The sequence below is a fragment of the Medicago sativa genome, chromosome 7 (genome assembly GCF_051527215.1).
Source record: "Medicago sativa cultivar Bolivia chromosome 7, Bolivia_mono, whole genome shotgun sequence".
NCBI classification, from domain to species: domain Eukaryota; kingdom Viridiplantae; phylum Streptophyta; class Magnoliopsida; order Fabales; family Fabaceae; genus Medicago; species Medicago sativa.
Window position 1 is genome coordinate 91,263,450 of NC_140755.1, and position 12,403 is coordinate 91,275,852.

The 12,403-nt window shown below is 32.6% G+C and overlaps 1 protein-coding gene and 1 pseudogene across 1 annotated transcript; both read left to right on the forward strand.

The window, feature by feature from the left end:
- The first annotated feature begins 5,226 nt into the window (after positions 1-5,226).
- LOC146910176 (5S ribosomal RNA) lies at positions 5,227-5,345 on the forward strand (annotated as a pseudogene).
- A 3,084-nt stretch (positions 5,346-8,429) lies between these two features.
- Positions 8,430-11,770, forward strand: LOC146910177 (autophagy-related protein 8i-like). Its single transcript, XM_085730282.1, has 5 exons — positions 8,430-9,889; positions 10,049-10,104; positions 10,205-10,257; positions 10,943-11,061; positions 11,497-11,770. Exons 1-5 carry the CDS (start codon positions 9,850-9,852, stop codon positions 11,583-11,585), a joined length of 357 nt encoding a protein of 118 aa, XP_085586408.1. The 5' UTR covers positions 8,430-9,849; the 3' UTR covers positions 11,586-11,770.
- The last annotated feature ends 633 nt before the right edge of the window (positions 11,771-12,403 follow it).

The following is a 12,403-nucleotide window of genomic DNA, read 5'->3' on the forward strand; positions in this document are numbered from 1 at the left end:
GTGAAACAATGTTCAGCAAAATAAAACCCAGCTTTCCCTTCACCCTTCTTGCCCCTTTGAAAACAAAAACCGACCACCATCGTAGCCTTTCCATCCGCCACCGCCGTTGGTGTGTTATCATTTTATTTTTTCAGTTTTATGGTTGCGTTCAAGTCAAGAGAGCAGGAATTTAGAAGGACAGTAGTTCTATATTTTGATAATTCATGATGTTCAACCATGATAACACAGTCGTAATAAAAAGATAATTACATCTCCATTTGCCTTAAAGTACAATAGCAACTAGAGATAAAGAAATCAAAATCTGGAAAACACAATCTGCTTCTTCCAAGTCTACTTCTCTAAACAAATTTGTGAAAAAATCCAACCAATTTTCAATCCAATTTGCAGAAAATAAAAATCATATCTTTTTCTATGTCTCCTCTAAAGAAAGACGATCTGGTGGCAGAGAAAATAAAACCCATTGCATCTGTTGGAACCATGTACATAAAGCATATGTTGACAGTTCAATTTTGGATCGTTGCAGGATCCATTCCATCTGATTTAATTGTAAAATTCCAGATCTAGAGGATGAAGAAACTTGAAAGAGAAAGAAAAAAAATAAAGTGTAGGTAGACTATCATAAGATCAATACACCTCTTTAATCTAATGGTAAAAATCCAACTTTCCCATGGTGGGAAAATACTTCCCTTTCCCACCTTAAACGCCACCCCAATACAACAAAACACCTCTTCTCTCCTATTTCTTCTCAATTATGGAGAGAAAGAATTTTGTGTGGGACCCACAGCTTTTTAGTCTCTCTCTCCTGTTTTTCTTCTCTACCAAACAGGAGAAGTTTATTATCTCTCTTCAACTTCTCTCCTCCTTCACTCTCTCTTCCTTATTTCTACCCTACCAAACAGATAGTGAAGCACAAGAGATTATTTAGCTGGAAGAGCAAGAGAGGTTAAAAACACAAAAAATATTTTGTCAACACTGTTACAAATTCATATTATGAAGTATATCATGTGTAGACACAACACTCACCTATACTTTACCTTTGTCAACAATCCTACACATATACCCGATCCAAATAGCGAGAAACTCTTATATAGACACAACCACAAATTATAAATATTTAGACACGCTCACATCAAATGCAAAAATTATAAGACAATAAAATTAAATGATGTTGATTGATGTGATCTAATTATTTTTACTTTAAATTTTTCCATTTGATATGAGTGTGCTCAAATATTTATCATTTGTGGTTGTGTTCATATAAGAGTTTCTCCCAAATAGCAATGATTTTGTAGGAGTTGATGTTACACGTAATCTTTGTGTAGAGTCTGTAGACACGATATTTTACTTATACTATATACTTATCAGTATATGTGTATGATTCGATAAATTTGTTGTCCATCAACCATTTCCAAGCCATCTTGCTCTTCTACTCATGCTATTTGTTGACACTAACACCTACTCGTATATAAGAGATATGACCCATATATTTAATTTCTTAAATTTTTGACTTCAAGAAAATATTTTAAGATTTTGAATGCATATATGATTTTGACTGTTTTATAAAAAAAAATGTCAACGTATGGGTTATTGGTATTTTGTTGCTCTCAATTTTCAGACTCTCCCACAAATGCTATCTACTTCAATTTAGCTTCGAAGGGGAGTGGAAGTTCAAGATGTCAATTTTAGGTGGGCAAGGGGTTGAGAGTACTCTCGTGTACTGATAGACGTTTGGCAAGTGCACCAAATACTATCGAAGTAGTAAAAATATCGATCTCACGAGGACTGTTTTTAACTTCAATAATTCAATTGCGTTATAGAAATAGGATGTGTAAAGTTTATTTTTAGTTTGCCACTAGGCAGAAGATTTGATTTGATTTTAATTAAATCAAGTAACGGAAAATAAAGATTTGATTAAGAAAATATGAGAGAAAGATGAGATCAGATCCTTCGAATCCTCTAAGTTCCCCTAATTGGTCTACTGCACCTATTTGTTATGAATCCTCTTCTAGTTTACGATGATTAACAAAATAGCCCTAATCAATTCCTTAAGTTAGGACCCTCTTCTTAAACTACAACCCCTAATTCCTTAGGTGGTCTAATAATTCTTGAAGGTTTTACCGAACGTTAACCTATTATCACTAACAAACGATTATCTATTCCTAGACTAACCCTGTTTATTAGAACAATTCAATTAGGTCTAAGTCGAAAGCCATGGTCAGTGGTCATTCGTTCTCACAAAATCAAGTTATATGTGATCAAGATATAAAAAGCATTAAGAACAATTGAATTGAATAAACTAGAATTGAATTCATAAACAAAATAGAGTTTCACAGCAACATGTGTCAATTAGGGTTACAAAGATTCATCTCGGATCTAATCTCTAAGAGATTTAGCTACTCATAATCGAGTTTACAAATAGCATAATCAATGAAATAATTAAAACATACATGAATTGGTAAAAGGTTGAAGAAATCGCCCTTCTAGCCGTCTCCGATGTCTCAAAATCGCACTTTGCTCTCCAAAATCGTAACCCTTGTTCTTCAATTTGAGTGCAGTATTTATAGAAGTTTTTGGGCCTGACCCAGCAAAATCGCGCCGCGCCTTGTTAATTGGCGTGCCGCGATTTCACTCAAACAGAGATGTTGTAATTTTCTGCGTCCAAAATCGCGCCACGCCTCATAAAATCGCGCCACGATTCTGCAAAATCTCGCCACGCCACTCAAAATCGCGCCACGATTGTCAATTTACAGCACTTCCAGAATTTTTGCTTTTCACACCCCCAGACTGTCTAAAATTGCTACAGACTCAATAAAAACATCAACACAACTGTTTCTTCGAAATCTTCTATTTTTCTTGCTTTTCTTGCTGCTTAATCTTGCTTGTGAACTCCAAAATGTGATGAAAATGACACTAAAAATAGCGAATAATTGACTGTCATCACAGCCCCAAACTTGAACCATTCCTTGTCCTCAAGGAATCTACTTGCAATATTGACAATCGACAGTAAAATAACAATTACCTGATCAAGCGATAGTACCCAAAAGTTCAACACCTTACTAGCTAAAGATGAGCTAGTTTGACTTGTACGCATCCACCAATTCACAACTCCACGCAAAAATATGAAAGGGTTCACACATAGTCGACATGCAATCTACATATTACCATACGCTTGAAAAGTTTCTAAACGTCAATCAAAATCAATGTCAATGCACACTTTGAGGTCTTTAAGGGTTATAACGGGGCTTATGTGAAGGTGGGATAATATTTGGATAAGTAGGCTACACAAAATTTGAGTTAGGCATTCCTACGGAAGTTAAGCACAAAATTCAATCCATCATTCATTCACCTTATGGAACAACAATTCTTGCAAAGGTACTACAGAACACTTGTAACTATTGGGACAATCGAGTTTAAAGTTACTCGGATTTTCAATGTTTTGTCCCTTTTTCATTCTATTCTTTTCTTCCTCTTTTTTTTTTGATACACCATTTTTGTGTGTAGTTTTCATGATAATGTTCTTTGTTTTCTAGTACCCCCAGCCCCAAACTTAGTTGGTTGCAAATTCCAATAGCAACCCCAAACTTAATTATTTAGCAACATTCTACAATGCCTAACTCAGAAAAGCAATATGGGACAAGTCCTAAAAGTCTCTAAGCTTGTAATGTAGTTTGTCACCGAACAAAAAGTTCTAATCCTACCGGCTCAAATTGGTTAAGAAAAGGATAAAATATAACAGTTATAATCAGGGTAGGCTTCAAAAGGCTCACATGACCAAGCACTTTTGCCTCAATGTGCTAATGACAAAGATCAATCAACAATAGAGAAAAATCGTAAGTTCTAGAAATGTAAATGAATGGAACACTCTATATAAGTAAATTGAAAAAATAAAATTTGGCCATGAATCCTTACAGTTTAGATATCTGGGAGTTGTGACTACCTATCTTTAACGCCGTACACTTCGCTTTTGAAACACAAGTCACTCATCCTTTTGAACTTTTGGAATACCACTTGAACAAATATTTGTTACTAAACTGGAAAAAGTCAACAAACAAGCAAATTCATTAATAATAAACAAGTTCAAGAACAATTGCATAACAGAGGGATACAACTGAGTTATTCAAACATACTGACAATTATCTGACTCAACAATAAAAATAAAATACTGAAAATAAAAACATAATAAAAAGGATGGGTTGCCTTCCACCAAGCGCTTTCTTTTACGTCATTGAGCTTGACGCTTCAACCACTGTTAGGGTGGCAAATATGTCAGAAAGAACACATCACCCTTCTTCTTCCTCTTGTTAGGCAAGAAATCCATGAACTTGGCATAAAGAAGTAGGTGCTCCCATGTGCTCACAGTTAAACCTTTGGAATTTAAGCTCTCCCACCTTAGAGAAGGACATGCATCCATTTGCACACGAGTGATTTCCTTAACCTCTGTTTGTTCAGACTTCGGGAAAATGTCAGCACTCCTCACTTTTGGATTTTCTTCCACCACAACCTTGTGACACTCAATCTCCATCCGAACCAGCTTCCTCTGAGACTCATGTGCTTTTTCAACAAGATCACCACACTGAACATCAAACTTCTCAAATGAAACTTGATTTGACACCAAGAAATCATCTAAAATATTCTGAAGTTGAGTATTGTAATCGATGTTGATCACCTCTTTCTTCCCTTCACCATCACTACCTGGTTGATTTGCCTCATGATGATCACAACTCGAGATTTTGTTGTCCAAAATTTTGATCTTAAAAGATAGCATATATTTTTCATACTGCAACTTAGAAATCTCTTCTGTGTCATAGAGGAGTACCCTGTCTATCATAGCTACAAAACTTGGATAAAGGTTCATGCAAGGCGGTGTATGATGCTCATCTCTGTCCATAAACCACCATCAGAAGGACTTTCTCCCTTGTTTCCTTTAAATCAACTATTCGTTCGCGGTTTCTCAAATTTGACAACTCCTATGAAAATCCCCACATGAAGATACAAATTGACATCATAATAGGACCATATTAAGATATCCATCATCTCAAATCTTTCATATCATAAAACATATATATATATATATATAAATAGAAAATAGCTTTTTTTTGACTCTTTTGGGCTGACTTTTTCTCTTTCTCAAATTACCCTCAACTTTAAACACAAATAACACATATAACAAATAGATAAAAGTAACCTCAAATATTAAAAATAAGCGTAACAAATAGATAGACAATGAGGTGCGATCATACCAGCACTAATGCACCAGATCTCATTTGAACCCCGCAGTTAAGCGTGCTAGGGCGAGAGTAGTATGAGGATGGGTGACCTCATGGAAAGTCCTTGTGTTGTGCTCATCTTGCCTTTGATTCCTGATTCTAATCCAAATCTGTTGAGATTTGTATGATTCAAAGTATATGTATTTGCATTCACTGCGTTGGAGATACGGGGAAGGTCTTATTTGGTGGTTTTAATGAAGTTCCATGTTCTGACGTGTGTTGATTCGGATTGCGTTGTGACGTCGTGTTCAATTGGATCTAGTTTGGCTTGAAAGGGCGATAATGACTTGCTGCTGTTTTTGTAGGGAGTTGATGGATCTTGGGTCGATTCTGTGTTGGCAGACGATTCATACGCCAGTTTAAGATCGTCATTTACTTTGTTTGGTTTGGACTGTGGGGCTCGAAAGGGTCGTTTGGCTTGCTGCCATTGTTGTAGGAAGTTGAGGTACATAAATTGCCTCAGTGTTGACTAAGGGTTCAATCATCGCATTGAAGACCTTTAATTAGTTTTAAGATTAATTAGAGGTTGATACGCTTGTGTGTTGCTTTAATTTTTATATCACCCGTTTGGGTTCGGCACACACTCGTGTGATTTTATTGGGTTAGGTTTATGCCCCCCCCCCCCCCCCCCCCCCCCCCCCCCCCCCCAGTTTTTATGTGATTTTAATAATATTTATGAGCATTTGACAAAAGATTTGAGTAGGGTACCAACTTAGTTGGGAGCCACTCCTTTTTTTTTTTTTTTTTTTATGTCATTTTGCTCTTGCCTTATGAAAAAAATAGATAAACAATGTTAGTTTGGTTTGTTATAATTTGAAAGAAATAATCATTTATATTTACACTTTTAATCAAAATAAAATTTTTATAGAAAAATACCGTTCATAATTTTCAAACTTTAACGCAATAAAAAGAGCGGAAAGATGCGTTCGTCTTTTCGCTAGTATGTATAATGTTAATTATATTAATTATTTGCAATTTCATTAAAATTATTCAAGGCATCATAAAAAACCAGTTTCTCTGTGTTCCTCAAAAAATAAAATAAAATTTTGAAGCCACTGATTCAAAGAAATGTCACGTTAGAGGTGATAAAATCCCAAATTAGAGTTTTAAATTTTTAGAAGTATTGATAATTTTTCATCCCTATATAACCATGATATTTAGTGTTTTTTTTTCTCATTTTATTACAGCTGGATGCAAAATTAATCACATGAGTTGTTTATTGAGAACTACCTCAAAAGTAAGAAATAATCCATGTTTTTTCTTTTCTTCTCTATGCTGTTATTGACTAATATAAGAAGGGAAATAAAAGAAAATGTCACAAGAGTTGTCATTGAATAGTTGTATAAATATAATTACTCTCTTACAAAAGTGGATCAAAAGCCTGGACTTATAATTCAAAATATTAATAAATCAGTTTTTTTTTTTTTTTTACAAACAAAATTACAGTTGTTTTTTTTACAAGTATCAATTTAAAGTCATTATAAATAAATAAAATATAGCATAATTCCATTTCATTTCACTGTATGATATCATTTCCATCAATTCAAAAGAAGTGTGTTATGTTCTCCATATTTGTATTTGAAAATTAACAAATAATGCAGATATATTCAAATTCTAAACTAGTAACTTGATCCAAGATACTCCATTCTATTAGTTTACTCTATCGTGTTGAGGGTGGGACACGGCGCCGTCTACGGTGGGAGACCTTGATAGGTCTCCTACCGGTGAGAGACCTCATTTTTTTTGTTTTTTTTTTTTGCAAAATGAATGGAGCCATTGGATTAAATCCAATGGTTGAGTAAAAAAGGACAAAAATGATGCTTTTGTTATTTCATTCTTAAATTAGGGGTATTTTGGTAAAAGCGATAATAAATTTAAAATATTAAAATAATTTACCGAATAATATAATAAATTAGGGGTATTTTTTAAAATTGAAATTTTCGTAAAAAAATGAAATAATTTTTTAAAATTGAAATTTTCGTAAAAAAATGAAATAATATATCCAGATTTTTCGAAAAAAAATGAAATAATTTTTTAAAATTGAAATTTTCGTTAAAAAATGAAATAATATATCCAGATTTTTCGAAAAAAATGAAATAATATATTTTCAAAAAAAATCAGATTTTTTAATGATTTTCAAAATTATATATTCCATTTTTTTTTTCATTTTTCAAAAAATTATATAATTTTCCATTTTTTTTCATATTTTGCAAGGAAAAAAAAAGGAGGTCTCTCACCGGTAGGAGACCTATCAAGGTCTCCCACCGTAGCTTTGCCGTGGGACACACGTGCAATTCCAAATGTATGATTGAATTTGGATGTCACTGACATCGTTTTTTTAGACAAAGGAGTTTGTCTTCACAAGTGATTCGAATAAAAAATTGTCAAAGTAAGGGACAAAAGTAACGAAAGTTTGGCAAGTCAAATGTATGTATGCATTGAAAAGAAATATTTTGAATTGATTGATTGGGATGAGACTTATTAATTTTATTAGAGTCATGATAACAAACATTGTTATCAAAGTAATATAATTTTGTTTTGAAAATATAAATCAAACGATTATCAAAGTAATATAATTTTTTTATGTAAAAATTACATCTTTCAATTACTAAAATAATGTTTTTTTGTTTTTACAATGTTTGAAGAACACCAGTCAACATTTATCTTTTATTTATTTATTTATTTATTTATTTTTGCTAGTGGTTGTTCTCTTTCGTAATGTGGGTTATGTTTATTTGATTTTTCAAAAAAAAAAAAAAAATTATTTTAGTTTGATATCATGTTTTACAATATTTTGTTATGAGAGACTAAACTACACCGGATTGAGTACGTTTTGTACTACTTCATCTGTCTTGACTTATTAGTACTTTTTTCTTCCATTATCAATATATTGTTTTTTTTGTCGTTAATAAAAAAATTATAGTGGTAATTACAGAAAAAAATTATAGTGGTGTATTCAATTGGATGGTTGGACCTAACAAATGAGTTAGACAAGACCGACTCACATATATTGAAGTCTAAGACAAATTTTAAGATGAAACCTTTTTTAATTTTAACACAAAGAGATAAGGAGGGGTCTAAAAAGAAATCTTAATGTAAAAGCATCCATCCACTACAAGGCCCAAAGAACAAACATTAGGCCCTAACAAAGGCCATGTAATAAGAAATTGAAAATTGCTATTTTGACATAGAATACTTCCAATTGACACATGGAAATGACCTTAATGCCCCTGCGGTAGTTAACATCCGCTCTGCAAACTGCCGGTAGTTAACTGCCGCTGAACTCTCAGCGGTAGTTAACTACCGCTGGAAACCTCTGTTCAGCTTCAGCCATTCCTTTTGATATATAACCAACATGTTTTGGGTAGAGAAAAGGAGGAATTAACATAAGCTGTTTCAGAAATTTTATTTCCTTTACTTCATCTTCTTCATTCCTCTTCTTCATAATTCAACATCTCCTTCATCATCACAATTAAGAACAACCCAGAAATTTTTTCAGAAACAAAAAATAAATAAAACATAACAATTTATTTCAATACCCAATCACATAATTTTCCAGAAACAAAAAAAAACCCGATACAGCCAAAGCTTTTGATACATTTCTTGAGAAGAGGAAACCTGCAGCACAATCAATTGCATCCCCACTGTCAACTAGAGAAGAATTGGAAGGGGTATCTATACCAGCAACAACAACTGAAAATGGTGATGTCAAAACAACAACTACTAACCCCTCTTTTATTCATCCATTCTCAAATTCATCCATTATCAATTTCTTTGCTTTTCTTATGCAAGGAGTAAATTTGCAGTTCTGGAAAAATTAGAAAATAAAGAGGAGAGAGGCCATGGGAGGTGATAGGAGACGAGAATTAGAGAGAGGCCGTGATATATATGAGATATATGAGATGAGTTAATTCTTCAAAAAAATATGGAACACCATGAATATAATAACAACACAAAGAGGAACATGATAAATAAGCCAGGATTGTTGGACTTGTTGAACTGAGATTTTTTTTTTAGTCCTTTTAAATTTGGATTTTTTTTTTGTATGAAGATGAAGATGAATAGAACATGAAAATTTTGCGTAAAAAAAAAGGGGGAAGATGGGAAGGTAGTGGAAAGTGAAAGTGAAGGTGATTGTGGATGAAGATTATGGGTCAGCAAAGTGTATTTTTTTTAATTGAAAAAACTCAAAAGTGGAAAAGTGGCAGTGGGACTAAACAAAAGCAATTCCAGCGGTAGTTAACTACCGCTGAATGTCAGCGGCAGTTAATTACCGACGCTTTAACCAACGGTAGTTAACTACCGCTGGAGGTAATTTGGTCATTTCCATGTGTCAATAGGAAGTATTCTATGTCAGAAAAGCAAGCTTCTAAGAAATTTGACGTGTTTGTTTCTGTTGTTGATTGACATTGACTTACACGTTAATGCCAGAAAAAATTGACCGTGGACACAACGGAATATTATAGAATCATTTCAACCAATTCCATTTTCATTACAACTTCAATTTCAATTAAGATAAATACATGCACGCTCTCTTCTATCACCAACACATAATTCATATTATCATATCATATCTTATCTCATGGGCAAGATCAATTCCTTCAAACAAGAATTTTCTTTAGGTTTGTTATTTTCATCTCATCATAATTTCTCACATTTCAATATTATTATTATTATTATTATTATTATTATTATTATTATTATTATTATTATTATTATTATTATTATTATTATTATTATTATTGCATTAATGTCTGTTGATGTATTTTAATTGAATACAGATGAACGACGCAAGGAATCACAAAACATCATTGTTAAATATCCCGATCGAGTTCCCGTATTATTTTATTTATCATCATAATTTTTTTACTTAATCAATATTATTATTATTATCATCATTGCTTATATTTATTTATCTTATCTTATTGTTATTGAAGGTCATCATTGAGAAATATTCTAGGACAGACCTACCTGAATTGGACAAGAAGAAGTATGTTTTCATTTTATATTTCTCTTTTTGCAATTTTTCTAAGTTAGATCATCGGTTCTTTTTTTTTTTTTTTTGGTGATTCTCCAATTATGCATTTCAAAATAGTCAACATTATCATTATAATTTATAATGTTTTTATTTTGGTAGTATGAGAAAGATATTTTGGTAGATTATGTAGTATGAGAGTAGATCAGATGGAGGGTCGTTTTTGGATAAACATATGATACATGATACTATGATAGTAGGTTCTGAAGATAAATGAGTTGGATAAAGATATGATACATGATAAAATATTATGGTGTTGTTCGATTCATGAATCCAAGACTTGGTTGTTGTTGATGTATGTATATTTTCTACGCATGTCTAGTCTTGAGCATGAGGAGGGTGTTGACCGTTGAAAGCCCGAATCAACTAGAGATAAATGGCCTTAAGTAGAGCTTATAAAGATTGGGAAATCTTTTCCTTAAAAGCTGATTTTGATTTTGTATGGTTGAGTTTAGACTGAACATAAAATCTAAGGATATATTATAGAATTCTTTTCGGTGATAGCAATATAGGATTGCCTCTCTTATGTTTTTTGATCTTTTTTCATTTATTGTAATTATAAGATTGAGCAAAAATGCATCATTGAATACCAATTTTGATTTGAAGGGCCTAATCTCATATTTTGGTTTCTCTCTTTTAGATATTTGGTTCCTCGAGACATGTCTGTTGGGCAGTTTATTCACATTTTAAGTAGTAGGCTACGTTTGACTCCTGGGAAAGCTCTGTTTATTTTTGTGAAAAACATGCTTCCTCAAACTGGTAAATGCACCTTATATTATCACTATAATCTATTTGTAGTAGTTATTATTAGTTGAGGTTCTGCTTTCTTGGATGTGGCTCGTCCAAAGTGAGCCACTCAATTAAAGAGTAAAATGAATAATGTCAAATGTTGATAAATAGAGTTAGAGCATGTTTAGTATTATGGTGCATTTGCCGAAATCACATTGGCACCATGGTTTTATAAAAGCTCCAAATTGTAGCATGTGCGAAATCACAGTATGATTCTGTCAAACTCACCACAAATCCTAAAATGAGGTAAATCAATTGTTTATATTATATGCAAATGATAATAAATCAATATTAATTCTTGATTTTCTCATTTTATTAACTACTCATTTTAGATGAACCAAATCTTGTCATCTTATGTGGAAGTTGATATATGTCTTTTATGTGTTCTTGTGATTCCTTCTACAGCTAGTCTTATGACCTCCATCTACCAAACATACAAGGATGAGGATGGGTTTCTGTATATGTGTTACAGCAGTGAGAAAACATTTGGTTAACTTGGTTGCATGACTTGCATTTGATGATTAACCCCTTCAAGTATTTGTCAATTGTGTATTGTTATTTGTAAATAAATTCAGTACATGATGTACTTGTATGTATGACATAACAACATTGAACCTCCAATTTAAACAACGATTTATTGTACTTTAAATAAAATGTATATTGTAAAGATTTAGATCCATATTTTTTTCACGTCAAGAGTGGAATATAGACATGCAGATAAATGGAAGATTGTTACACTCATAGATTGTAGGATTGACAAAGTGCAGTTGATTTGTACTATTGCTAATTTGATTTGATTCTTTGATTTATTTGAGGCTCCAATGTAACTACATTCTTTTATAACATAGTATGTCTTAAAATGATCCCAAGACAATGTATCAACCACTCCAAGAACTGTAACATCAACATCTACAAAGCAAGTGTCCTTCACTAGATACCCCATGCATTGACTGGTGAAATTACTGCACAAAATAAATCTGGATGTGCCATGTTCATGACTTGAAGCACTAAACCAATAATTAGCTGCAAGTAGAGGACAAAAAAAAAAAAAAATAGCATTTCTGTTTAATGATTATCAAATCAAATCTATGTTTATGCCTTCTTAGATATGCAAAAAACGTTGATCTCAATGTTAACTATTCATTCAGCTGTCATTTTATGTGGCTAGCATTTTGCCGGACCAATTTCACTACAAAGTGTAACAAACATTACCTTTCCAAAATTGATGCTTGGATTGCTTTTGATCAAGTATACGTAATTTTGTCTGACCAATTGATCTGACTTCAATTGAGTCCAGTTCGTGGATGATGAA

Coding starts and splice junctions, on each gene's coding strand:
- LOC146910177 (XM_085730282.1), top strand. CDS start 9,850: ATGGGCAAGATCAATTCCTTCAAACAAGAATTTTCTTTAG. Junction 10,105..10,204: donor AATATCCCGATCGAGTTCCC/GTATTATTTTAT, acceptor TTGTTATTGAAG/GTCATCATTGAGAAATATTC. Junction 11,062..11,496: donor AAACATGCTTCCTCAAACTG/GTAAATGCACCT, acceptor TTCCTTCTACAG/CTAGTCTTATGACCTCCATC.